At 54.1% G+C, this 24,130-nt stretch overlaps 12 protein-coding genes across 12 annotated transcripts; 5 read left to right on the forward strand and 7 right to left on the reverse strand.

Moving 5' to 3' along the window:
• Positions 1 to 612: 612 nt before the first annotated feature.
• On the reverse strand, positions 613 to 1,636 carry CLAFUR5_07779 (uncharacterized protein; the record flags this gene model as incomplete). The annotated part of the gene is made up of 4 exons (XM_047906927.1): positions 613 to 658; positions 727 to 1,402; positions 1,456 to 1,507; positions 1,547 to 1,636. The coding sequence occupies 4 exons, from the start codon at positions 1,634 to 1,636 to the stop codon at positions 613 to 615; spliced, it is 864 nt and encodes a 287-aa protein (XP_047759644.1).
• A 1-nt stretch (position 1,637) lies between these two features.
• On the forward strand, positions 1,638 to 1,977 carry CLAFUR5_07780 (uncharacterized protein; the record flags this gene model as incomplete). Its single annotated transcript, XM_047906928.1, has 2 exons — positions 1,638 to 1,665; positions 1,736 to 1,977. The coding sequence occupies 2 exons, from the start codon at positions 1,638 to 1,640 to the stop codon at positions 1,975 to 1,977; spliced, it is 270 nt and encodes an 89-aa protein (XP_047759235.1).
• Positions 1,978 to 4,103: 2,126 nt separating this feature from the next.
• On the reverse strand, positions 4,104 to 4,948 carry CLAFUR5_07782 (Cytochrome P450 monooxygenase hepH; the record flags this gene model as incomplete). The annotated part of the gene is made up of 2 exons (XM_047906930.1): positions 4,104 to 4,322; positions 4,376 to 4,948. 2 exons carry the CDS (start codon positions 4,946 to 4,948, stop codon positions 4,104 to 4,106), a joined length of 792 nt encoding a protein of 263 aa, XP_047759341.1.
• A 150-nt stretch (positions 4,949 to 5,098) lies between these two features.
• Positions 5,099 to 5,593, reverse strand: CLAFUR5_07783 (Cytochrome P450 monooxygenase hepH; the record flags this gene model as incomplete). The annotated part of the gene is made up of 2 exons (XM_047906931.1): positions 5,099 to 5,437; positions 5,507 to 5,593. The coding sequence occupies 2 exons, from the start codon at positions 5,591 to 5,593 to the stop codon at positions 5,099 to 5,101; spliced, it is 426 nt and encodes a 141-aa protein (XP_047759352.1).
• Positions 5,594 to 6,267: 674 nt separating this feature from the next.
• On the forward strand, positions 6,268 to 7,542 carry CLAFUR5_07784 (uncharacterized protein; the record flags this gene model as incomplete). Its single annotated transcript, XM_047906932.1, has 4 exons — positions 6,268 to 6,340; positions 6,396 to 6,588; positions 6,644 to 6,696; positions 6,749 to 7,542. The coding sequence occupies 4 exons, from the start codon at positions 6,268 to 6,270 to the stop codon at positions 7,540 to 7,542; spliced, it is 1,113 nt and encodes a 370-aa protein (XP_047759232.1).
• A 35-nt stretch (positions 7,543 to 7,577) lies between these two features.
• CLAFUR5_07785 (uncharacterized protein) lies at positions 7,578 to 9,142 on the reverse strand (the record flags this gene model as incomplete). The annotated part of the gene is made up of 3 exons (XM_047906933.1): positions 7,578 to 7,781; positions 7,835 to 8,283; positions 8,332 to 9,142. 3 exons carry the CDS (start codon positions 9,140 to 9,142, stop codon positions 7,578 to 7,580), a joined length of 1,464 nt encoding a protein of 487 aa, XP_047759233.1.
• Positions 9,143 to 10,118: 976 nt separating this feature from the next.
• Positions 10,119 to 10,973, reverse strand: CLAFUR5_07786 (uncharacterized protein; the record flags this gene model as incomplete). Its single annotated transcript, XM_047906934.1, has 2 exons — positions 10,119 to 10,810; positions 10,943 to 10,973. 2 exons carry the CDS (start codon positions 10,971 to 10,973, stop codon positions 10,119 to 10,121), a joined length of 723 nt encoding a protein of 240 aa, XP_047760020.1.
• A 568-nt stretch (positions 10,974 to 11,541) lies between these two features.
• Positions 11,542 to 12,537, forward strand: CLAFUR5_07787 (uncharacterized protein; the record flags this gene model as incomplete). Its single annotated transcript, XM_047906935.1, has 1 exon — positions 11,542 to 12,537. The coding sequence occupies one exon, from the start codon at positions 11,542 to 11,544 to the stop codon at positions 12,535 to 12,537; it is 996 nt and encodes a 331-aa protein (XP_047759234.1).
• A 216-nt stretch (positions 12,538 to 12,753) lies between these two features.
• On the reverse strand, positions 12,754 to 13,695 carry CLAFUR5_07788 (uncharacterized protein; the record flags this gene model as incomplete). Its single annotated transcript, XM_047906936.1, has 1 exon — positions 12,754 to 13,695. One exon carries the CDS (start codon positions 13,693 to 13,695, stop codon positions 12,754 to 12,756), a length of 942 nt encoding a protein of 313 aa, XP_047759198.1.
• A 703-nt stretch (positions 13,696 to 14,398) lies between these two features.
• Positions 14,399 to 16,087, forward strand: CLAFUR5_07789 (Cystathionine beta-synthase; the record flags this gene model as incomplete). Its single annotated transcript, XM_047906937.1, has 1 exon — positions 14,399 to 16,087. The coding sequence occupies one exon, from the start codon at positions 14,399 to 14,401 to the stop codon at positions 16,085 to 16,087; it is 1,689 nt and encodes a 562-aa protein (XP_047759199.1).
• A 695-nt stretch (positions 16,088 to 16,782) lies between these two features.
• On the reverse strand, positions 16,783 to 19,919 carry CLAFUR5_07790 (Beta-1,2-xylosyltransferase 1; the record flags this gene model as incomplete). Its single annotated transcript, XM_047906938.1, has 3 exons — positions 16,783 to 18,840; positions 18,887 to 19,042; positions 19,092 to 19,919. The coding sequence occupies 3 exons, from the start codon at positions 19,917 to 19,919 to the stop codon at positions 16,783 to 16,785; spliced, it is 3,042 nt and encodes a 1,013-aa protein (XP_047759140.1).
• Positions 19,920 to 20,569: 650 nt separating this feature from the next.
• Positions 20,570 to 23,758, forward strand: CLAFUR5_07791 (RNA cytidine acetyltransferase; the record flags this gene model as incomplete). Its single annotated transcript, XM_047906939.1, has 1 exon — positions 20,570 to 23,758. The coding sequence occupies one exon, from the start codon at positions 20,570 to 20,572 to the stop codon at positions 23,756 to 23,758; it is 3,189 nt and encodes a 1,062-aa protein (XP_047759139.1).
• Positions 23,759 to 24,130: the final 372 nt, after the last annotated feature.

Genomic DNA, 24,130 nt, shown 5'->3' on the forward strand with positions numbered 1-24,130 from the left:
GCCAGTCGAGTGTGCGTGGCAAAGACCGGGTTTACAGAAAGGCGGATGCGGTGTTCAGCGCGCATTCCGCCGAAGCGATAGCAGTGCTGGCGTCACTACCGCCGGATCGCCACCATATTGCCCTGAACATCAAGCTGCGAGCCGATCACTTCTTCCATCAGAACGTCAAGCTCGGTTAGCACATGATCGAGAACGGGGCGCTGAGGCAGACAGCTAGGCAGTCTGACAAGACTTCGTCGAGAGCGTTCCCGGTCCTACCAACGCTTTCACGACTTGAGGTTCTAGGTATCAACAAGCTCATATACGGCATCAAAATCAGTCATTACATGAATCATTACGCTTCAACGCATCACCAAGAAGCACAGTGTATCATCCCCCACACCAGCCCTCATCACACCCACGTCCCCCTCCCCGCCCTCACAGCCTCCTCCATCCAAATCTCCCTCGCCCTTCCATCCCCTTCCCCGTCCTCCTCAACTCAAACTTCTCATGCCACTCCTCGCCACTCCTATGACTCTCCTTCCCAGCACTACCCGCCCACGCACTCTCCCGACTCTCCCTCTGCTCCTTCTCCCGACTCCCCCCCTTCCTCCTCCTCATCATCATCATCATCTACTTCTCCTCGTCGCTGTTCATCACATCCCACCTCGCCCGATGCCTACAAGAGAACACCCCCGACATCAGTACGCCACGCCTCCCTCGCCCATGGTCTGGTCACTTACATACTGTTTCTGCTTGCGCTTCTCATCCCATAGGAGGAAGGCGATCATGCCGATGGCGGAGAGGCCGATGGGGATTCCGATCCCGAGACCCAGGGCTAGGGTTTCTTTCGAGGGCGCTTGCCAGTTTTGTTCGGTTACGTTTTGGAATTCTGTGGATGAGGTGGGGATGGCGCTTGCGCCGGCGGCGGTGGGGGAGGTGGAGGAGGAGGTGGCTGCTGGGGTTGATTCGGATGCTGGGGTTGATTTCATGGGTGCCGCTGTGGACTCTGAGGATGATGTGGCGGTAGCTGCGGCGGCTGTATCTGTGCTTGATTCTGTTGGTGTTGCCGTTGACTCTGTGGCTGATGTAGCTGATGAGCCTTCTTCCGTGCTTGTCGCCATTGCCATCGTGCTATCGCTAGCAGAGTCGGTGCTTGGGCTGGTCGTTGCTTCAGCGATGGGCGTTGTAGCAGTGGGCATCATCTCGGCCGTCTCAGTAGGCGTCCCCGACGGGCTTGTTGTATCTGGGACTGAAGCGTTCGGATCTACCACCTGGAACGCAGAGCTTATCGAAGTACAAAGCGCACAATCGTTCGGCAGGTCACCCTTTTGCAACCGGAACAGAAACGGTATGCTGAAATCATTGCCGGGCGCCGAGCTCGCTATCCATTCTACGGTGTTCGTGTCTTGGGTTGCGTTCGCTAAGAGCTGTATCAGAATCCCATCTTCGCTTCAACGGGAACAATCAACTCACCAGCAAGGATCTGCGTCTCGTACCCGTCACTGCTATCCGGCCCTTGGAAGACCTCAACATTCGTAAACGATCAGGGTGACTTCCAGGATACCGTCACGGCTTGTCCTGGTGTGATCTGCTGATCGAACGACGGCGATAAGAACGCAAACTCCTGCGCGGCCTGTAGCACTGCCAACGCCATTATGCCCGTGTCGCTGGATGATATCAACAGTAAGCACTCTGCTCTCAAGATCTTCCAAGTCGCGGCATCGATACACGTCCAGAAGAAGCACACCAGCAGACCTGAATTGCACCCGGGATTTGGGTCCTTTTGGACGACGACATGGTCTGTGGCACGGCAGCGCCGACGACAGCCATCACGTCTTGGGCAGAGACGGAAAGGTCCTCGGTATGGACCTTTCTCTTGGAATGGTGCAAGCTCCGCATTGTCAGTACAACAAGGACAAGAGAGGTGGAGCTTTCCATGCGCCACAAGCGATTGTGCTCCGCATCTTCACTCTGCAGCCCGTCTGGATGGCTTGATGACTGTTGGCCTGGGCAGTCAGATTTGAACGCGTTGGAGCCGTGGTGAATACGACATGGTTTGTGCATCAGGTCAATGGCAATGCCTGATCCTTCATCCCATCTCGAACACTGCTGCCCAAATACCATATGAGACGAAACAATCCTCATCAAACACCACCAGCAAAGCCTCTCATCGCCTCTCAGTGGAGTATCATCCGCCGTTCTTCTCGACGGGCCAAACCTCGGCCTCAATACCACACCCTCATGCCCGCAACATCATCGGATCTTTCCTACGACTAGCAACAAACAAGGCACATCTCTCATGCAATCCAGAAGTCAAAAAGATGAAGTCAGCGAGACCCGGATCTGACCCCACACGAGTGTACGCCATCAGCTGTGAGGTCGAAAGATCGGCGCCTCGGCTGGCGTTTCACGTGGCGTTTTGCGGGAGTGAAGTGGCCGAAGATGGCGTAGATCGACGGCGTAGCTTCACATGCAAGCCATATCGGGGGAAATGTTCTGGAGAGGTTCTGGAGATGTTTGGCTGGTATATCGTTCTTGTTGTTGTATTCCACGACGCCGAAGTCTCGCTTGAGGAAGCCTGAGGCATTGCCTGGAAGTACGAGACGATACCGCCAGCCGATGCCATGCAGTAGTCGGCACTCATACAGTCCTGGGCATAGTTTTGACAACCCCTGTTCTTCCACCTTTCCTCATTAGGAAGGATGTATCCACTGCTTGGCGTAGCTCACCACCTGGTGTGTCCTCCATTGTTGGCTATTACTGCCTCGCAGCGTTCTCGCATACTCTTGCATATACGTTGTATGTCCTCAGGTGTGAGCTTGGCCCATTCAATCTTGATAGCAGCTATTACCTCATCTCGTGTTGTAGGAAAATGAGCACCTACCCTATGCTTAAGAAGAGCCCATAGATTCTCAATAGGGTTGAGATCTGGTGAATTGGCTGGCCATTCCATAAGGTGTAGGCCCTTCTCCTTAAATAGACTCACCGTTGCCTTCGCCTTGTGGATTGAGGCGTTGTCTTGCATAACAATGCAGTCCTGCGAGCCTGTTGACACTCGCTGCTTCTCAATTGCTGTGTGGATAAGAGGGACAATCTGGCTGCGATACACCTCACCGTCGACAGAGCCCTTCTCGAATATATGGACTTCCATAGGTCCATCTGCAGAGATACAGCCCCATATCATACAGGCTGAGAACTTGCGGAAGCGTGCTGTAAGACAGTGTTCGTGATAAGCCTCATCTGCCCTGCGTGTCACATAGGACTGTCCGAATATTCCACACCTGAATGAAGCTTCATCTGTCCAAAGGACCTGAGCCCACTGTTCCACTGTCCGTTTAATATGAGCCCTTGCCCATCGAAGCCGTGCCTCCTTGTGTTTCTCAGTCAACAACGGCTTGCGTGTTGCGACATATCGTGAGAAGCCCTCCTTCTCAAACGCAGCTCTTACTGTCCGGACGTCGCTGAAGATGCCCTCTATCGCGGCAATCTGTTCGTATCGCAGGCGGCGGCTGTTAGCATCAGTGGTGGCTCAATAGACAAGTCGCTGACGCCTGGAGGTGTTGATTACAGGTGGTGGGCCTCTCTTCTTCGGTGTGGAAGGTGGCACTCTTTCAAGCCGTGAGATTACTGAAGAGACAGAGCCTTTGTTAGTGTGAAGGGCGTCTGCAATCTGCTGCAGCGGCCAGTGGGCGTGTTTGTGAAGAGACCACATCTCGCCCTTCTCGAATTCGGTAAAGACGCGTCCCTTGGGCATGGTGGCGATAGATAGCGCGTGTGTGAGTGTGTGGATAATGAGGTTGAAGGTAGCAACACCTTCTGAGATGGACATGGATAGCCGGAAGGGGTTAGCGTAAATACAGGGGTTGTAAAAACTATGCCCAGGACTGTACCTGACATTCAGCAGTGAGCCAACGACATCGTTTGCATCTTCACTTCCTCACCCTCAACTTCACCTTCACACCTCGACTCTCCCTCGTCGGCATACCAACAAAACAATCCCTCTCAATCTCAATATCCCTCTTATGATCGAAATCCACCAGCTCCGTATCAGACCTGCCAAGACAGAAGCAAGTCAGCTGAACAGACGACAATGACCCAAGACGGCCTCGAACTATCACTACTCACCTCGCCACAACAGCAGCAATCCCAATACAAAGCTCCGCATACGCACCATCCATCCCCAAACACGCCCTCGTCCCCTTCGAAAACGTATCGAGCCACCTCTCCAGCCTCTCCCCCCTCTCGCTCGCCCTCGTCCATCGATCCGGATCGAAGTATTTCGGGTTCGGGAAGATGACCGGGTCGTGAAGCACTGTCTGTAGATTTGTGCTGCAGGGAGTCTGTCACCACAGGTCAGCAAACATTCAGTCCCTACAAGATGGGATCGACTTACACCTCTCGGAACACTCCGCCCATGACACTCCAACTCCTCATTCGGCGCAATGAGTTTCGCCGCATTGGTCACCGGCGCAGCGACCCTAAGTCCTTCTTGGACGATGGCTTTCATCAACGGGATTTCCTCGAGTCGTCTGCTCGACGGGAGGTCGTTGATAATGTCCAGCTTATCGAGCTCCTTTCGCAGGCGACTGATGAGGCTTTTGTTCTGGAGTAAATGTGCCAGCGTCACGGCAGTGACTCTCGCAGTCGTCTCGCCTCCCGCGACGATCAAGACGAAAGCTTCGTCAACCATGCGAGGATGTGTCTTCCCCTCGTCGGGAAGAGAGCTTTGCATGATGCCGTGGAAGATGGATTTGGGCTTCTCCTCTCCTTCCACCTTCGATTTATCCTTGCCCTTCTCCTCCTCCCACACTTTCCTCGCCTGCGCAGCAACGAGCGACTGCGTCTCGAAAAAGGGCACAAAAGCCGGATCCAGCACCTCCACCACAACGCGCGGCAAACTCGACAAAATCCTAGGCACAATCGGGAGATGCTTATTGACCGTCAAAGCCTCAAACAACCCAACCATAAGCCTCTTCCACCTTGGCGCAAAGTCCGGCTCATCCAAGCAGTTGAGACATCGATCATGGCAGTACTCCGTAATAAAATCCAACGTAAGCGCCGTGTACGCAGTCCCCAGCTCCACAACTTTCCCATCTTCAGCACACTCTCTCAACTTCTAGCAAAGTTTCTCCGTGTAGCCTCTGATACTCTCCCCCAATCTATCAACCGTCCTCTTCGAAAAGAACGGATTCAAAGCCTGCCGTCTCGCACGATGAAGCTCATGGCCTTCCGCAGAAGCGACGGACCCAGGGGAAGCATTAGCGCGATTCGACCGATCCCATTTGGTCCTCACATGGCCAGGGCCAGTATAGAGGATGTCGTACCAGTAAAGATCGCGCACGTGGATTGCATCCGGGTTGCAGCGAATGACTGGGCCGTAGATGTCGTGGAGACGGTTCAGTTCGAAGAAGAATTGGCCGCTGGGGGCGACAAAGATGTCGTAGTAGAGTTCGTACTAGAAGGTTGCTGCTGCTAGTCTTGGGCCTGGGAAGTTTTGGAGGGGGTGGAAGTAGAGTCTGTACACTACTTTGATCACTTGGGTCAGCAACAGACCAGCGAATCCGATGACAGCCAATGTCAGTGGAGAAGCTGAGGTCAGAAATGTTGCCATCGTGATTAGGCAATCTTAAATGCTGCCTAGAGAGCGTAGGTCATGTCGACCCTAGTCTTGTAGTTCTACGGCACACTGCTCGCCAGTCAGTCAGACCTCACTGAACATCAAAAAGATCCTATAACATTACGGCTGAACGGTCCCGAGCCTCATCGTTCCTGCCTGCGCTTCGGCATAGAACTATCCTGATTAGTCAAGAAGCCTTCCCGCCGTGCTGAAGAAAGGCTGCGAACGAGGCCAGAACTTCTTGCGCTGCATGTGTTGTACAATCAGTGTGACCAGCACCAAGTCTCACCGTGATCTGTGTCAGTACTGACATGTCATCAGAACCCGCGCCTCGTCGACTAGAACTACTACTTCTACAGTGCGTCTGAGCCACCGACAATATGTGTCCCGTGTTCGCGATACCCTTCAGCGAGGCGTAGAGTCCGGATCGTTGGAGGACTAGCCCACATCGCAGATACGATGACATGAGGTGGGTTGTGATTGGACGCGTCCAGTTGAGCGGAACTCGGCGCGCGTAAGCACGTGTTGACGTGATGGACCGCGCTCAGTCGCGTCTTCTTCAATTTCACCTTTCGCCATTTGACGAAGTCTCCATCCACACATCAATACCTTCACTCCCCGGAGCTTTTCACGTCACATGCATGTAGACCGCTTCCGTATTGACAGCAATGGCTGTCCCGAACGATATCATCGACATCTCCCCATCTGCCATACCCTCCCAGCCGCCACCCAGCGCGTCGCGTAAGTGCATTCGAGTCCACTTTTCGTACCCTACTGATCATCTTTCTTTGCGCAGATCGACTGCCCACACAATCTGCATCTGCTGCTCTACTCGGTCTGAATAGCAAAGGGCCGTCGTTCCTCACTACTGGTATTGGGTCTTTGGATCGACAGCTTGCGTCACATGCACGGAATGGAGAGGGTGGGGTTGAGAAGGGTAAGATTGCGGAGATCTGGGGTCCTGTTGGGGGTGGGAAGACGGCTTTGGCGTGAGTTATATCTGGAATGATCGGGATGTGGTTTTGCTGATGAGAAGGCGTGAAGCTTCCAGACGGCTAAGGGAGTATTGAAGAGTGGGGCGAGTGTTGTATGGATCGGTATGACATGTTGCGATATCCCCATCGCCTCGATGCTGACCAGTTCTCACAGACTGCGCGACCTCGCTGAGCGGTGCTAAGTTACAGGGCTTAGACTCTGCTGCAGAATGGTTCCACTACGTGGCAGCGTCGACATTATCGCATCTTCTGGCACTGATTATCAGCCCGCCAGCAGGATTTATCTCACAGAAGACCACGCTGCTTGTGGTGGACGGACTCAACACACTTGTCGACCTCGACTATCCACGTCTGCCATTCAATAACAGTACAAGGACAGAGCAGCAAAAGTGGCAAGCCGGCCGTCGATATGCCATTCTAGGCTTCATCGTCACCGCATTTAGCAAACTCGCAGCACTACATGACCTGGCAGTGATCGTCACGACTGGCTGCTCCTCGCGCATGAGACACGACAGTGGACTTGGAGCTTCAATCGGACCAGGCATAGGAGGTGCGGAGTGGGAGAACGGCATTTCATCCCGTGTGCTTGTGTTTCGGGATTTTCATGGCCGTTTCATTGGTGTCCAGAAGTGTCAAAGCCGCAACATCACTCCATTAGATCCGGTTGGCGACGTTAGGAACGTTGTCGGCTTCGAGATCACCGCGAGTGGGGCGCTGGAAGAGCAGATCATTGATCTGACGAGCAGTTCTACAGAGGGCGCTCCTGCACCGAAGCCAACGATCCTGCCAAGTCCGGCGAAGGTGGTGCGAAAGCGTATCTACGATGAGATCGCGGACTCTGAAGACGATGAAGATGAGTATGGGTGGGCCGAAGCTGACGAAGTTGCGATCGCTACTCAGACCATACCGGAGAGGACCGCCCACGAAAAGGCGCCAGATGCGACCTGAGTGTGAGAGCTCCAACAAGCTATCACTGAGCAATTCTACGGACGCCATCCGTTAGCCACATCGAATAATGTGTCGTTCGAGCCAACGTTGCCAGGAAACACGATGTACGGGATGCCCTTCCACTTGCTGGTCTCTTCGAGGCACTCCCAAAGCGGCACACCCGGCGCCGCTTGTCCTACCACCGTAGCTATCTTCATGCCCAGGCCCTTGGTCGCCGCGTCCGATGATGTGATCCCACCCTGTAGAGACTGGTTAGCATACCCGCCCGCGATCGAAATGGAACGATGCCCACTTTTGCGATGATATAGCGTGGCCTGGATCCTAGACCTTGCAAGAATGACACCAGAGCTTTGGCCACCGTGGACCCAATATTCAGCGACTCCGTACCATCCTTGCCAGTGACCAACTCACGACTTGTCATGACGAGCACATCTTGACCACTCTCGATTTCGCCGGCGGCAGTCTCTTGTGCTTCGCGAATGATGCGCTCGGCGTTCTCGGGCGACTGCAGAAGCTCCTTCACGTCAAGAATGATGGTCTTGAGTTTTGATCCGCTCTTCTGACGAAGGACATCAAGCTGCGCCCCCGTCTTCGGGACATACGAGCCAGCGATCACAAGACCGCCAACTTTTTGGTCCAGGTGCAGCTGTTCTGCTGTCTTCGGCGGTATCGGAGCTATCCCTAGCCTTGACGATACTAACGCCGCGCCACTCCTGTACAAGAACTTTCTCGACTTGCTGGCTATCCTGATGTCAGAATTAACACCGTGGACTGGATAAAGTGACATACCTTGAAGTAGGCCTAAGACGACCACATCCATATCCGCCTCACTGGCTGCATTGACAATCACCACACTTCCTTTCGCAAATCCCGTCAAGAGCTCTGCGGCTCTATCTGGACCACCTTTCCTGATATCCTGGATACTCAAACCATGCACACGATCCCGACTGATAGCGCCTTCAGTCTTTTCCACAACCCAGTCCTTCAAGTTGGAGTTCTGATACCCAAATGTAGCATCCTTCGCGAACTGCGTCTCGTCCGCAGGCACTAAAGTCCCTTCTTCATCAACGTAATGCACATCGTCAATCGTATACCTCCCGCCCTGCAAGAAGAAAGGCGCCAACACCCACAGATCCGCCTCTCCCAACACCTCCGACGCCACATCTGCTTCGAGCGGGAAATGGCCTCGTAAAGTCGAGTCACTCCGCAGCACGATCTCAAACTCTCTAGTAACCTCCTTCGCTGCTGCCTTGAGATTACTGCAAATCTCCTTGATAAGCTCCCGCGCCTCATGAGGATGCAGAGCGCGAGAATTGGTCAAGATGAAGAAACCACCAACATTCTTCGTAACGTCGGACGTGAAGCTGGATTTGAGCGTTTCCACATCCCAGGTCATGAGCACTTGAATGTCGTGGCATGTCTGCGTTCCTGTTGGATCGTCGTCGAGGATTACGAGGAGTGGGATTCCTGAGTTGGGGTCGGAGACCTTTTGCTTGATCTGGGAGCGGAGGTCGCCGAGGTATGGTGGTGGGAGGGACGAGAGGATGGCATCGCGGTTCTCTCGTTTTGGTGCTATGGTGGTTGACATTGTGCTGGTCATTGGAACCTCGTGCGACCTCACGACAACTGGACTGTACTCTGAGGATGAGGTTGTTTCGGCTATTGACGGCGATTGAACGTTGTGAAGGTGGAGGTGGAGATGTTGTGGAGCTCCACTTGACAGCTTCCGTCTCACATCACGGACCGTACCCCCTTTGCGTGCCAGCAAGACCACATTCTGAACTTCAGAGCGCTGTCACCAGGCGCTGCTTGGGAGCAACGATATCCACGGGCTGGCAATGACATGTCGGCGAGCAACAATCAAGGACCAAGATCAGTCCGCAACTCCCCGTCATCCTCCAGGGCACCGCTTCGACGTGCGTTCAAAGTCGTCAGAACTTCAGCATTTCGGATATATCGCCAAAGCTCGTGTCTTGATATGATTCGGATCCTCGACTATGGCGTCACACGACCCAATCAGCCCAATGGCCCAATTACGGAGCCATCACTTCCAATATCGGACCTGCGCCGGATGCACATAGTCCAGAATATGTGTCTGTCAGCCCGGACCAAACCATGGTCAACATGGACCAAAAGAAGATGAACATGATCGAGGTCTCGATGTCCTGATGCCAGATGGCGACCTCTCGAATCCCGGGTCTATCACTTCGGTGAGAATCATCCATCTTATTTCCCGAAGCTGCCTGCTTCCAGTACAAAGGAGCGCCGGGGCTGCTTTCCAGATCATGCGAGAATCCGTGTAGGAGCCTATCAACAGCCCATGGCTCCCTGAAAAGCTGCAAAGACAATGTAAGGGGCTGCTCTCCAGGCGCTGCCTCAACTTCACCGGCTTTGCGAAGGATCTCGGGACCCATGAGGAAAATGTCGATAAGCCTGTGCAGCCAACTTTTGGGCTTCATCGCGAACGGCAACTCAATCCATTCTGAGGTGGAGAGGAAGTTTGGTCTACGTCGAACGAACGCCTCGATTGCATGGTGCACCAATCGGCCAAATTCGACATATGGCTACGAATCTGCCTACACCTGACATGCGGAACTGCAAGAAGAGCTCGTGACCAGCGCCTGTCTGATGGGCACGAGGGCCTCGCAATTCCACCAGTCTCGTATAGCATAGCCACCATTGTGGTTTTGATATGCTCTGGCACTCTCATCGGGACGCTCTATCGCCTCGTACATCCCCAACGCAAAACACGCCGCCAGGGTCTCATCTCGCATGGCTGTGGCAGCACAGTTGATTGCTCGTTGCACCTCAGCCAAACCTTTCGCATACAGCTGACGACTGGCTGACACAAAGTAGGATCGGCCATCTTTCCGCCCTATATACGCCAGGTAACATGCCAGAGTACCGGAAAGCATGTTCATAGGCGAGTCGATGAATATCGAGAGACAACGTTGCCATGCGTTACGCAGGTACGTCTCGCTTCGACCCACCATGTGGCTTGTTGTGAAAATGAAAGAGGCGAGCTGTTGCCGCGCTACTGCAGCGCTGGTCGCTCCCGTGAGCATACCAGGTACCATCTTGCGAGCTTGTGCGAAAAAGTCCTCATGCGGTAGCACAGGCGTGGTCCGAGCACCTACACACTCTGGCTCTCTTCGCGAAGCAATGCTGCGAGTGATGTCTTTCGCCACTCCAGTCTCGCTCAAGGACTTCTTGTAGACCGTCTTATGCGTGCCTTGCCCGTTGACCACGCAAAATGCAGCCGTTTGAGCTGCCACATTCTAGTCCAGTCTTGATACATTGACCGCACCTCGGTCGTTTCTGATTCCACTGTTGGGCATACGTCAACGATCGAACAATCCATCCATGAACTGGCTTCCATAACCACATTCGGTACACTTACCGCCACCTTTCGCCTCTTGCACGTCTTGCATGCCTTGGACCGACCTGGAACACCAACCATTGTAGAGAACCAGCGAGTGGGGACCCTTGGAGCGGAATCCTACCTGCTTTACAATGGAGAGGACGCAGAATGCAACCCGGATGACTTGACGTTGTTGCACAGAATATGGCTTGGTATTGGCTTAGGCCCTATCGCGTGTCAACTTGCGAGCTAAGAAATTGTTGCGACTTGAGTCAGCGGTGCGTGGTGGTGTTAGGGTTACATCCTTGTCTATGGACCACCTTCTATTAAACTCAACACGGGACCACAGGTTCTTTGTTTGTATCGCCTGCATAGCAGCATGGTACAGACGTCTTCAAGGACTGTGCAACGCGACGATGGCACTCCATCGCGACTGCCTTCTTCGCCGTTGGCTCCTGCTCTGTTGAGTTCAGGCCGTCTGCAAGTAACTCACTTCGTCATCACTATGCGCGCACGAAGGGTATATCAGGCTTACTTTGTGCGACCGCTTCCTTCCGGTAACACCAAACACCACACGACAAGCTTCAACATTGCGAAGATAAGCCTGAATCCAACCACCCACCTTCAAGCCAGCAGCCATGGAGACCTTGAGTCAAGGCTCCAACTTCGAGACCTGGAAACTGCACATGGATGCAACACTCCGCGCCAAAGACCTAGACGACTTCCAGTACTGCCACGCGCAGCGCGTAAAGTTCAAGGACGATGAACATGAGGATGCCAAAGCAAGAGATCTGAAGATTCAGCGTGAGGCGCTCTCCGAGGCCGAGTGCAAGCTGGACCCCGAGGCTATCGACTACGCAGCACGACTTCGAGAAGTCATGCTGGAGCGACGCCGTTGCGACGCGCTCTTGCGCCATCGCAAGGCTCGACCATCGACAGCAGCACGGACGCTCCTCAAAGCCGTGGCTGCAAGCCTTACCCAAGGGATCTCCCAGGACGATATGAACAAGCCATTCGCGCTATGGAAAGTACTCGAACAACAGTCGAAGCCATTCAGATTCCTCGACCTCCCCGCCGAGATGCAGAACCGCATCAGCGCTCACACTCTCGCGAACGGCAGCCAGAGCATCGAAGCCGCTCAGCCAGGTATCACGAGAGTCAATCGCCAGATCCGTGAGCAAACACTCCCGATGTACTACACCTCGACCACCTTCCACATCCATCCCCGCAAGGCCGACAAGTCCTTACACGGCCACGCCAAGACTCTCGGAAGCGCTACCGAAACCATGGTGACCCAATGGGTAGAACGCTCCGTAGGCGAGAACGCGAAGTACCTCCGTCGCGCTATCCTCCACCTAGACTACCAATTCCGTGCCAAGAAGCAAGGCACCGGCAAATCCGCCAAGACAGACACTACAGGGATCTTCTCCAAGCAGGTCATCTTCGATTACACGGAGGAGAAGGGGTTGAGAGTCGGCGTGGATAACAGCTGTAACGCCAAGTTTAAGATTCGGAATCAGCAGATTGCTATTGAGCGGCAGAGGAGGATGCTGGGCTTGACTGGGAATGCCATTGTGTTGGCGCTGGTGAGTAATGTTGAGTTGTGGAATGATCATGGGTTGGGATGGAAGTGATGGCTCTCGAGGATTTTCAGAGCTAGTGGGCGACTGGGGTCGTGGTGAGCTGCACAGATTTGCATCAACGACACGGAGCGACAGGGTGATATTCAGGCTGCATCGATTGCACCAGCAGCGGTAAGCGAGGGAGGGACAGACTGCCACATGTTCCTCTCATTGATTTCTTACTCTCTCTCTCCCCTCCTTACTTCATCACCCAACCTCTCCACCACCCTACATCCCCACCTCATTCTCAAACTCCAACCCCCCCTCCTCCCTAACCGCCCCATAAATCCCCGCAATATCCCCCTTATCCCCCGCATGCTCCACCACCCTCTCCAAATGCCCATCCGCCACCTCCACCGCCTTCATCCTCACCCCCGCCTCCCTCGCCAGACTCAACGCATGCCCGGCATCTTTCCTCGCCAGTCCCGCCTGAAACAACGGCTCCTCCCGATTCCAATAATCCCCCTCCATCATCCGCTTGCTATAAGCCGTATAAGGACCCGGAAACATCGTCTCAATAAACGCGTGCAAATTCTCCGTGCCCAGGCCAGATTTCTCGGCCAACACGTGGCCCTCGGAGAGCGCCTCGACCATTTGCAGGATGAAGGTGTTGCCGATGATTTTGAGCCGGGTCGCGGAGCCGTGCGGTTGGTTGGTGTAGTTTATCTCCGCGCGGCCCATGACGCCTTTGCAGTAGGGGAGGACGCGGTCGACGGCGGCTTTGGGGCCGGCGAGGACGCAGACGAGGGAGCCGGAGTCGGCCATTGCCGGTGCGCCGAAGACGGGGCAGGCGACGAAGTGGGCGGATGCGGTTTGTATTTGGGTTGCGAGGTTGTCGGTGCAGTCGGGGTGGACGGTGGAGCAGTCGACGAAGAGTTTGCCTTTCGCTTCGGGGACTTTCAGCGCGGAGGTTATGGTTTCTGAGATGGCGGCGTCGTTGGAGACGCAGGTGAAGATTATGTCGGCGCCTTTTACGGCGTCTGAGATGGAGTGTATGGCTTTGGCTTTGTCCGAGGGGAGGGTGGAGACGAGTTTTTCGGTGCGAGATGGGGTGCGGTTGTAGATTAGGATGGGGGAGGTGTAGGTACCCTTCTCGACGAGGTTTTTGACCATGCCTCTGCCCATATGACCTAGGCCTATCCAGGCGATGCGTGGTGCTTGTTCTGTCATGGTGGGTGGAGGTTTGCTGGGTGAGTGGGAGTGAGGTTTCTGCGGTCAGTAGGAGTGTAGTAGTGACGGAGTAGATGAGAGGCCGTAGCAGCGCTTCGCGGACTGCAACGACTTTATACTATGAGAGAATTGACAGACTTGAGCTCCATGTTGGAGCTGTTATACCTCGTCGTTCATGCTATGACGTCTTGGTAGATGGCTAGATGGCTGCTGCGGGTATTCTCAGATATCTCTTACATTGCTCTCAACTCGATGGTGACCGATCCTGTGGGCTACTACGACGCATCGCTATGCTCTGCCGGGAGTCCGGAGATGATATGGTTGCAGATGGGGTGGTTGCAATGGATGAACAAGGCTGGAGCGGGAAGTGCGGATGGTATGCTCATGGATGCTTGTCTGCGCTGTTGTTGCGCTCTCATGTAGATCAGCAATGATGAGACAACTACGAACAGATCTGTCTTCTCTACGGCCATGCCATAGCAAAGCGATGCTGTTGCAGAAGAGAAAACTTCTTTGCCCCCTATTGAGCACGTTGTTCCCAGATTTTGCCGATGAGCCGACGACAAGCGCAAAGTGGCAGCGCCTTACATGTCTTTGTCCGACATGCCACTTTGATGGCGGGACATCTGCTGTAGATCACGGAGAAGTATATCTGTCCTCTCGTCTCTCCTCTGTTGTTTCCTCCACACACGTCTTGCCCACCATGTCGCACCAAACGAGCAGAACACCGCGGAACCCTCCAGCGTGCATGGAGAGCATCCTCGAGAACATTGGCAACACTCCTCTCGTCCGTCTGAACCGCATACCACAGTCGGTCGGAATACAATGCGCCGTCTACGCCAAATGCGAGTTCTTCAACGCCGGAGGAAGCGTCAAAGATCGTATTGCACTGCGCATGGTTGAGGCTGCCGAGAAGGAGGGTCGCATCAAGCCCGGACACAATGTTTTGATCGAGCCAACGAGTGGCAACACTGGTATTGGGCTGGCACTGGTGGGAGCGGTCAAGGGATACAGGACAATCATCACTCTACCCGAGAAGATGAGCAGCGAGAAGGTCAGTGTGCTAAAGGCACTTGGGGCTGAGATCATCCGAACACCCACCAGCGCCGCGTGGGACAGTCCCGAGAGCCACATTGGTGTGGCAAGGAGACTGGAGAAGGAGATCCCAGGAGGTGTCATCCTCGATCAGTACGGCAACCCGAACAACCCGCTTGCCCACGAGTATGGCACCGCACCTGAGATTGTCGAGCAAAGCAAAGAGCTGGAGCATACATTGAAGGCTGTCGTTGCAGGAGCAGGAACAGGTGGCACAATCACGGGCATCGCTCGCGGCATCCGAAAAGCACACGATAAAGCCGTCAAGATCATCGCAGCAGATCCCCAAGGCTCCATTCTTGCTTGGCCACCCGAGTTGAACAAAGAGTCTGACGGCAAGCCATACAAGGTCGAAGGCATCGGCTATGACTTCATCCCAGAAGTGCTGGCACAGCGAGAAGTCGACCACTGGTACAAGACCGACGACCGGCACTCCTTCTACTGGGCACGACGCCTAATCCGCGAGGAAGGACTCCTCGTTGGTGGCAGTTCCGGCTCAGCCATGAGTGCCGCAGTGAAAGCCATCAAAGATCTTGACTTCGGATCCAACGACGCAGTCGTCGTGATTCTCCCCGACAGCATCCGCAGCTATCTCAGCAAATTCGTCGACGACGACTGGCTCGCAGCCAACGACCTCTTCGCACCATCACCACCCCTCACAGCACCCAGCACACCTCCCGCCGAGCCCGAGGAAGTCAAAGAGAACCAGAAGCCAACAGAAAGGAGAGTTGCACAACCTACCGAAGCCCTGCCAATCCTGCAGAAGAAGGTCACAAACGAAGTATACCAAACGGGCAAAATCCGCGATCTCCGCCTGAAGCCCATCCAGACCATCTCCGAAACCGCCATGGTCGATGAAGCAGTTGAGCTCATGCGCGACAGGGGCTACGATCAGATTCCTGTAACAGCAGGTGCCAGTGGAAAACGTCTAGTCGGCATGGTGACGCTCGGAAACTGCCTCTCGTACCTCTCATCCGGCCGCGTGTCCATCACGTCGCCTGTCAAGGACACCATGTTCAACTTCAGCAAAACCGACGAAGTCAAGCCCATTGAGAAGAACCCCGGCAGCACGGAGGGTGATGAGAGCAAGAGGGACTTTGTGGAGATTACGATGGAGACGCCGCTACGATACCTCGAACGATTCTTTGTGTGGAATGCTGCCGCTATCGTTACGGAACGGGACAGCGAGACGGGCGAGTTGAAGGCAAAGGCTATCGCAACGAAAGTCGACCTTCTTCTCTGGCTGGTCAGACAAGGCAGGGAGAGGACTGGTGCTCATGCGAATGGAACGAAGTGAGGATGATGGTGGTGATGAAGATATAATGGGATCGGAAACGAGGGATGATTTACACGTAGCGTGGCGCTGGCGGTGCATCTTTCGAAGGTTCTGGGTTTCCAAGGGACTGGACTACTGTGGATATGGGAAGGGGAGTGCTTGTGTTCTTGTTCTTGCAATACATCAAGACGTCATGCAATTTGAACTTTCTGGGCGTTGGGTTGATGGAAATAGTTCTACAGATCATGATGGTGGTTTTGCGTGCTTAAGTCGCCATTCAACGGCGAAAATGTCAATTGAAGTTGATTCCCGTCGATTATTGATGCTTTTTGTTTATTCTCCAGGTTTTTTTTTGATGTCTCGTTTCAAAAACGCTAGACAGGGCGCCGTCCGAGTGTTTGACGGTATATGTAGTCTAGATCGGTGAGCATGGCCGTGGTGGGCACATTGTTTCATCGTCGGATCGATCGATCGGACACGTGCTTTCGCGGCTGGGAGTGCACGTCCGCCACATTCAATGTTGAACATCACCACAGCCGGACATGATGTCTTCTACCTCTGCCTCTGCCTCACATGTTTACCGCCGGTCGAGGTGGCGTGGGCTCTGTGCTCTGTGCATTGGCGACCTTACCTCACAGTTCAAAAACTTTGGCTGCCGTTGTTTGTTTGCATTGCATTCATACACATAATAAACGTTATCATACATCCCTCTTGCTTCACGCCGGGACACTCCCGTCCATATTCATCTCAAACCCAATCTCGTCCCTCTCCTCATCCGTCAACCGCCCCCATTCCAGCAGAAGGCGGAAGAAGTAGATCTCCATATCCTCCTTCCTCAGGACCTGTTCCGCCCACTTCCTACCGTCCATCGCAATCCTCTCGGCGTCACGAGCATGCGCATCAACCTTGATCTCCAATGCTCCGGCTTCCCCTTTCTGTCCCTGGAGAGTACCGTCTATACCATGAAAGTACGCCAACGTAGCCCAAAATCCCTGTCCTCGAATATCGAGAGGAACGAAGTGAAGCCATGGGGTAAGGCGGTCGTCCCACCATTCGCGGAAAAGGGCGGCTTTGAATGGCAATGATTTGGACTGGAGAAAGGGGATGAAGCGACCACTAAAGCCTGCGCCGTCAAGGTCCAGGAGGTATTTGTAGTTCCAATGATGCTGAAATTCGATCGGTTCCACTAGTGGAGCGAACTCTCTCGCTTGATTCTCACAGTCTTGGCCAGCGCAGCGTGCGATGTTGTCAACGACGTGGACGTCTGTGGACAGGAGTTCTGTCAGTTTCGAGACGGGAAGGTTCTGGTAAGCAAGTTGGGTGCCGTCGTCGTTGATGGGCAAGAGCAGCGGCTGCGGTGGTGAGGTGTTGTTGATATTATTCGCGAGGTGAATGAAGCGCTGCCGGGTCATACCACGCCATTGACCGCGGCCTTGAGAGACACCTTCGGAGGTTGCACCTCGCCAGAAGAGGGTGTTGGCCTTTTCTGGGAAGGGCTTGTCGGGATAATCATCGTTGGGGTCGTATTTTGCCTTGTCAAGGTAGTTCCAGGCGGAGGGATACAGGATGTCGTTGAAGCCGTGGGCTTTGGATTGGGAGAACACGGGGTAGAGTTCGTGGGTGGTTTTGAAAGCGGCCGGGGACATGTAAAGGCCGTGGAGATCGGCTAGATCAGGTTGATGGCAGATGTCGGCTGCGGTGGTCCAGTTGGACAGGAACGCGCCGAGAGACTGCGGAGCTGTGCAGGAGGTGCATAGACTGCCTGTGTCCCATAGCCGTTGAGTCCGTGCTGGTGAGCTCGGAGGGCAGCCGTTGTTGCCGATGCGGTGGAAAGTATACTGCCATGACATCTCCTTCAGCGGCGTCTTCTCTTCAGGCTCAGCAGGTATTGAAAACCAGTGTTGTGCCCGATCAGCACTGAACGGCTTGACCTTTCGCTTGCCATCCTCGATCCTACCCCAGTACTCGCCAGCCGCTCGCAAAGACTTCAGATTCTCAAACGGCGCGTTGACTCTACACTCGTCGTTGAGATTGAAGGCCAGGTCCATATCTGGTAGCCACTTGGCGAACTTGCCGACCATCTCGAGGATACCTTCCAGCATCCACTTGTGGGTGGGAAACACGTTTGGTGAGATGTCAACTGTACCATTGCGAATGCTAATATCTGCCACATCATTCCAAGGATTGGCCACGAGCTCCCAAGTTCTGTCCCGGATCTGTCGTGGCGTGAGGCCATAGAATGGTAAGAGATCGCGATGGATACTGTCAAAGTCGTCGAGAACTGTGGCATTGCGGTCTGTGGCATATTTGTACCAGTGATGGAAGCCAGCTGGCGGTGGTCTCCGGTATCTGGTTTGGTAGTTGTTGACAGCGTCAGCCAGGCTCCTACTAGCGGAGGTCTGGGTGAGATAGGCCTGATGATGACCGTGCGCCTCGTAGATTAACATGTCGATAGGATGAAAGTACACCGATGTTCTATGTGTGGCCCACAATCCAGTCCAGGTAAAGAGTAGTATGAGTAGGACCAAATAGAACATCGAGGGTACCTTGTGGAACAGCTTTCCAGTGCTGTTGTTACTGCGCTCGCCACTGATGGCCTCCATGTGAGCGTAGCTCATGAAGCCCAAGATGGTCAGACAGATAGCCAGAAACGCTAGGCCAGCTGGCGATGGCGGGAATGGATGACCGTTGCTCCATGCAGATGCTGTCGTAATGGTCATGATGGACGTAAATTTCGCTAATAATGCTGTTGTCATCAAGCCGATGTGTACAAGCTGGAAGTGTCAGCGATGGTCGTGAGCCAGATTCAAGAGGACTCACTGCCAAAAGTGCGCAAACCAATGTGAAAGCAATATACAAATCCAGCTTCGCCACGCTCCAAGCATAGCAATAGGGTATCGTCGTAATCCAGGTCCTGTCCTCTGCCTGGAAAATGAAATAGACAGTGCCGATAGTCAGTAATGTCGCGGCGGAAAACTGCATTCAATGTTAGCCGCAGCCTGCATGCTCACGGGAGGCGACTTACAAGCAATGCATAACCCACAGACGCAAACCTCAACGCAGCACTCCTAGCTCCTCGTTCACCATGTGCCACCACAAGCTGTGCAATGCAAAACACAATCACAACGTCCAGAGCACTTCCGAGGCGTTGCAACTGTGGCACAAGCCATCCATACGGCAGCACAGCAGCACAGATATACGTCGATTGTGGCACGCTGGTGGACCTCAATGCCAGCATCCCTCCAAAGCAGACCAAACATACTGCAACCAAGACTGCATAAGGAGTGCTAGCGACACTTCGCTCCAGCGCATCATATACGCTGGCGCCAGCATCGTCGTCACTTTCCGTTACGGTTCGTCGTCGTCTCCTCTTTCGCTGAACGGTCCAGTAGTCCCACAGGGCAAAGGCGATGGGCAGCAGTGGCGCCCAACTTGCCGAAGCGCATTGGACATTGCGGATCACTTCTCGCAAGATTCCTGCCCTCAAGCATAGTGCCAGCACCAAAAAGATCCAACATGTCCTCAGCTTCCTCAAACTACTCGGATGTCCCACCCCATTCACCTCTCCCTCCTCCTCCTCCTCCTCCTCTCTACTCGGACTCGGCTTCCTACTGCCATGCGGCTCCCCCACATCGTTCAATGGCACACTCTCATAGTCGCTCCTTCCTCCGCTCCTCGCGATCCATTTGCTTGTTGCTAGGATTGCTCCACCAGATGTCGCGAGTGTTGCGATTGACGTATGGACCGTCTTGTCGAAAGCGAAGGAAGTAGGCACAGCGCGTGTCACCAGGAATGTCCCGACAATGAAGCCGGAGATGACAGGCCACTTGGCGCGGTCCATAACATGGTTCATGTAGTACGCATGCTAAAACAGGGTGCTGACTGTGTCACTGTGCTGATGTTGTGAGACCGGAGGATGCTGTGCGTGCAATGGTCTTCGTTCAGTTCGTTTCAATGGAGTGTGTAATCGATTGTGGTCGCGTCAAGTCGTCCGTGGTCACCGATTGAGAGGTCGTGCAAGTCGTAGGCAGCTGTAGAGGCGAAAGCACCTGCAACCTGGAACACGATGAAGGATCGGAACTCGCGTCGGGCTCGGGATGTTGGTCTTGCTTCCGGGCCGGCGCATGTGGCACGCACGGCACGATAGCCGAAGTTTGGGGCAGCGGCCGATATCTTTTTTCCAACCAGGAAGTTCTGCTCGCAGCACCAAGACATCCACTCGCTTGACCAACAACGATCAGGCTGTCGCATTGACTTGCAGATAGCAGACGACTACCCGCGACAACGAAGTGCTCGAAGTTCGCGATCCTATACCCAGCGAAGCCTCCACGAACCATCGGATAGTAACAGCTCCATCCATCAACAGCTCCACCGCAATCCGCATAGGTCATCGATTGCAGAGCCGTAGTGCACAGAGCTACAAAACAATCACCTAGCCAACGGCGATACTGTAGCGGTAGAAGGTGGCAGAAGTCGAGGCGCACAGTCCGACTGGCCGCCATCATGCCAAAGAAGGCGATCGATGCGCGCATCCCCGCGCTGATTCGCAATGGCATGAACGAGAAGAAGCGATCATTCTTCGTGATAGTAGGGGACAGGCAGAAGGACGTCATCGTAAACCTCTATCATATCCTCCTCAACCTCGACATCAAGCTCAACAAGTCAGTACTGTGGGCGTACAAGAACAAGCTGCTAGGCTTCACGTCGCATCGCAAGAAGCGGGAAAAGAAGATCAAGAAAGAGGTGAAGCGAGGAGTCCGAGATGCAGACACGGAGGACCCCTTTGAGCTGTTCGTCAGCACACAGAATATCAGATATGTCTACTACAAAGAGACGGAGAAGATTCTGGGTAACACATACGGAATGTGCATCCTGCAGGACTTTGAAGCTTTGACGCCAAATCTGCTGGCGAGGACGGTGGAGACGGTGGAAGGAGGAGGTCTCGTGATCTTGTTGCTGAAGGGGATGACGAGCTTGAAGCAGCTTTACACAATGAGCATGGACATTCACTCGAGATATCGTACAGAAGCGCATGACGATGTTGTGGCGAGATTCAACGAGCGCTTCTTGCTGAGTCTGGGAAGCTGCGACAGCTGTCTGGTTGTGGACGACGAGATGAATGTGTTGCCGATCAGCGGTGGCAAGAACGTGGTGGAGAAGCCAATTGAGGAGGCGGAGGAAGGAGAGAAGGCAGTGTCGCGAAGAGAACTCGAGACCATCAAGCAAGACTTGGAGGACACAAAGCCGGTAGGAGATCTGGTGAAGCTGGCCAAGACCGTTGATCAAGCGAAAGCGCTGCTCACATTTGTTGAAGCCATCGCAGAGAAGACGCTCGCAAGTACAGTCACGCTAACAGCAGGCCGTGGACGAGGAAAGTCGGCAGCTCTTGGTGTCGCGATAGCAGCAGCGATCGCGCATGGCTACAGCAACATCTTCATCACATCACCTTCGCCGGAAAACTTGAAGACACTATTCGAATTCGTGTTCAAGGGCTTCGATGCGCTAGGATACCTCGATCACTCCGACTACACCATTATCCAATCCACGAACCCCGACTTCAACAAGGCTATCGTACGTGTCAACGTGCACAGACAACACCGACAAACGATCCAATACATTCAGCCTCAGGATGCATACACTCTTGGTCAAGCAGAGCTGCTAGTCATCGACGAAGCAGCAGCGATACCTCTGCCTCTGGTACGAAAGCTGATGGGGCCCTATTTAGTGTTCATGGCATCGACTATCAACGGTTACGAAGGCACTGGACGATCACTATCGCTCAAGCTCATGCAACAGCTTCGAGAACAGTCGAGAGGTCCATCGCGACCAAAGCCGGACGAGAAAGTAGCAGATCGCTCGAATGCTTCAAAGGGTGGAAACGATTACGCTCCACGGTCGTCAAGATCGTTACGAGAGATCACACTCCAGGAGCCAATTCGATATGCGCAGGGCGACGGCGTCGAGAAGTGGCTGAACAAGCTGCTGTGCCTGGATGCAACGCTACCACAGAAGAACAACATCCATGGCACACCTCATCCTTCGCAATGCGAGCTGTTGCAAGTCAATCGAGACACCCTCTTCTCCTTCCATCAGGTTAGTGAGAAGTTCCTGCAAAAGATGATGGCACTATACGTCGCATCGCATTACAAGAACACTCCAAACGATTTGCAGCTCATGTCAGATGCACCGGCCCATCAACTATTTGTTCTAGTACCGCCTACATCAGACGACGCAAATCAGCTTCCTGAGATTCTCTGTGTGCTACAGGTGGCACTAGAAGGACAGATCAGCCGTGAAAGTGTGTTGAACAGTCTTTCGAGAGGACAAAGAGCAGGAGGCGATCTGATTCCTTGGCTGGTGTCTCAACAATTTCAGGATTCAGACTTTGCTGGACTCAGTGGAGCACGTGTCGTACGAATAGCCACCAACCCCGACTACAGTGGCATGGGCTATGGCTCGCGGGCTATGCAGCTTCTGACCGAGTTCTACGAAGGGAAGCACGTTAATTTGTCTGAGTCGGAGGATGTCACAGCGGCTCACGAAGCAGAGATGGTGAGGGTCACAGACGCCGAGCTGGAGCAAAGTTCACTGCAGACCGACAACATCAAGGTTCGCGACATCAGAGCAATGCCGCCACTCTTTGCTCGTCTTTCTCAACGGAAGCCTGCAGCTCTCGACTACCTCGGTGTCTCGTACGGCTTGACTTCAGACCTGCACAAGTTCTGGAAGCGATCAGGGTTCGTGCCTGTCTACCTGCGACAGACTGCCAACGAATTGACTGGTGAGCACTCTTGTGTCATGCTCCGAACGCTTGAAACGGGTGCAAGTGACCCCAGCTGGCTCGGTGCATACGCAAAAGACTTCCACAAGCGCTTCCTGTCCCTGCTCAGCTATCAGTTCCGCTCCTTCGGCGCAGTACAAGCTCTTGCGCTTGACGAATCAGCCAACAAGGGCATCGCCCTTCTCGACGACTCCGACAAAGTCTCAGGCATGAAGAAGCAGGACCTCGACATCCAATTCACACCCTTCGACCTCAAGCGTCTCGACTCCTACGCCAACAACATGCTCGACTATCACGTTATCCTTGACCTCATGCCGAGCATAGCACAGCTCTACTTCACCGGCCGTATGCGTGATGACAACGGCATTCAGCTGAGTGGTGTACAGAAAGCTCTTCTTTGCGCCATCGGCCTTCAGCGCAAAGTCATCGAAGACCTGGAGAAGGAGCTGAACCTAAACGTCTCCCAACTCCTCGCCATGTTCGTCAAAGTCATCCGCAAAGTCAGCACGCACTTCCGTCAACTGGAAGAAGGCGCCATAGAAAAGAGCATGCCCGCCATCCAACCCGGCACCGCACCCGATGAAACTCACTCCAACGGCATCGACACCGACGCTGGCGCTGCCTTAGCCGCTGACCTACGCGAAGGCGCAGACGAGTTTGATGAAGAAGAACGCAAGCGGAATCGAGCTATGATCGACTCCCTGCCGTTGGAGAAGTACGCCTACCAAAACGGTGGCGCGGACTGGGAGGCGGCAGAGCAGGCAGTGAAGAAGAAGGGCGAGAAGGCTAGTGGGACGACTGTTAGTGTTAAGACGGGGAAGAAGAGAAAGGCTGGTGAAGGAGAGTTGGCGGAGGTTCAAAAGGAGGCGGAGAGGCTGGGGGAGAAGAGTGGCAAGAAGAGTAAGAGGTGATGATGGCGGGCGCAGGGCGAGGGCGCAGGGCGGTGGATAGAGCTCGAGGTACTGTGATGATAGGCATGATACCCTGTACACCATGAAATACGAGAGGTTTTGTACTTCAGCCCCGTCCGATTGAGGCGTCTGGACCTGATTGGATTGCGTGCGGCAGTGTTGTGGTGGGCTGATTGTGATTGGACGCGTGCAGCTTCATGTCGTGTCACATCATGCTCGACCGGTCAAGCTGAAGACTAACAGCAGCGCCTTCACCTTCTTCACACCCCGAATCCTTTTGGTCTGCAGCTCAGATTCTACACCTCTTCGACAGCGGTCTATGTCAAGGCGCTTGCAAAGTGCTACGCGTACGGACAACCCCAAATCAGCATT

Source organism: Fulvia fulva, chromosome 3 (genome assembly GCF_020509005.1).
Source record: "Fulvia fulva chromosome 3, complete sequence".
NCBI classification, from domain to species: domain Eukaryota; kingdom Fungi; phylum Ascomycota; class Dothideomycetes; order Mycosphaerellales; family Mycosphaerellaceae; genus Fulvia; species Fulvia fulva.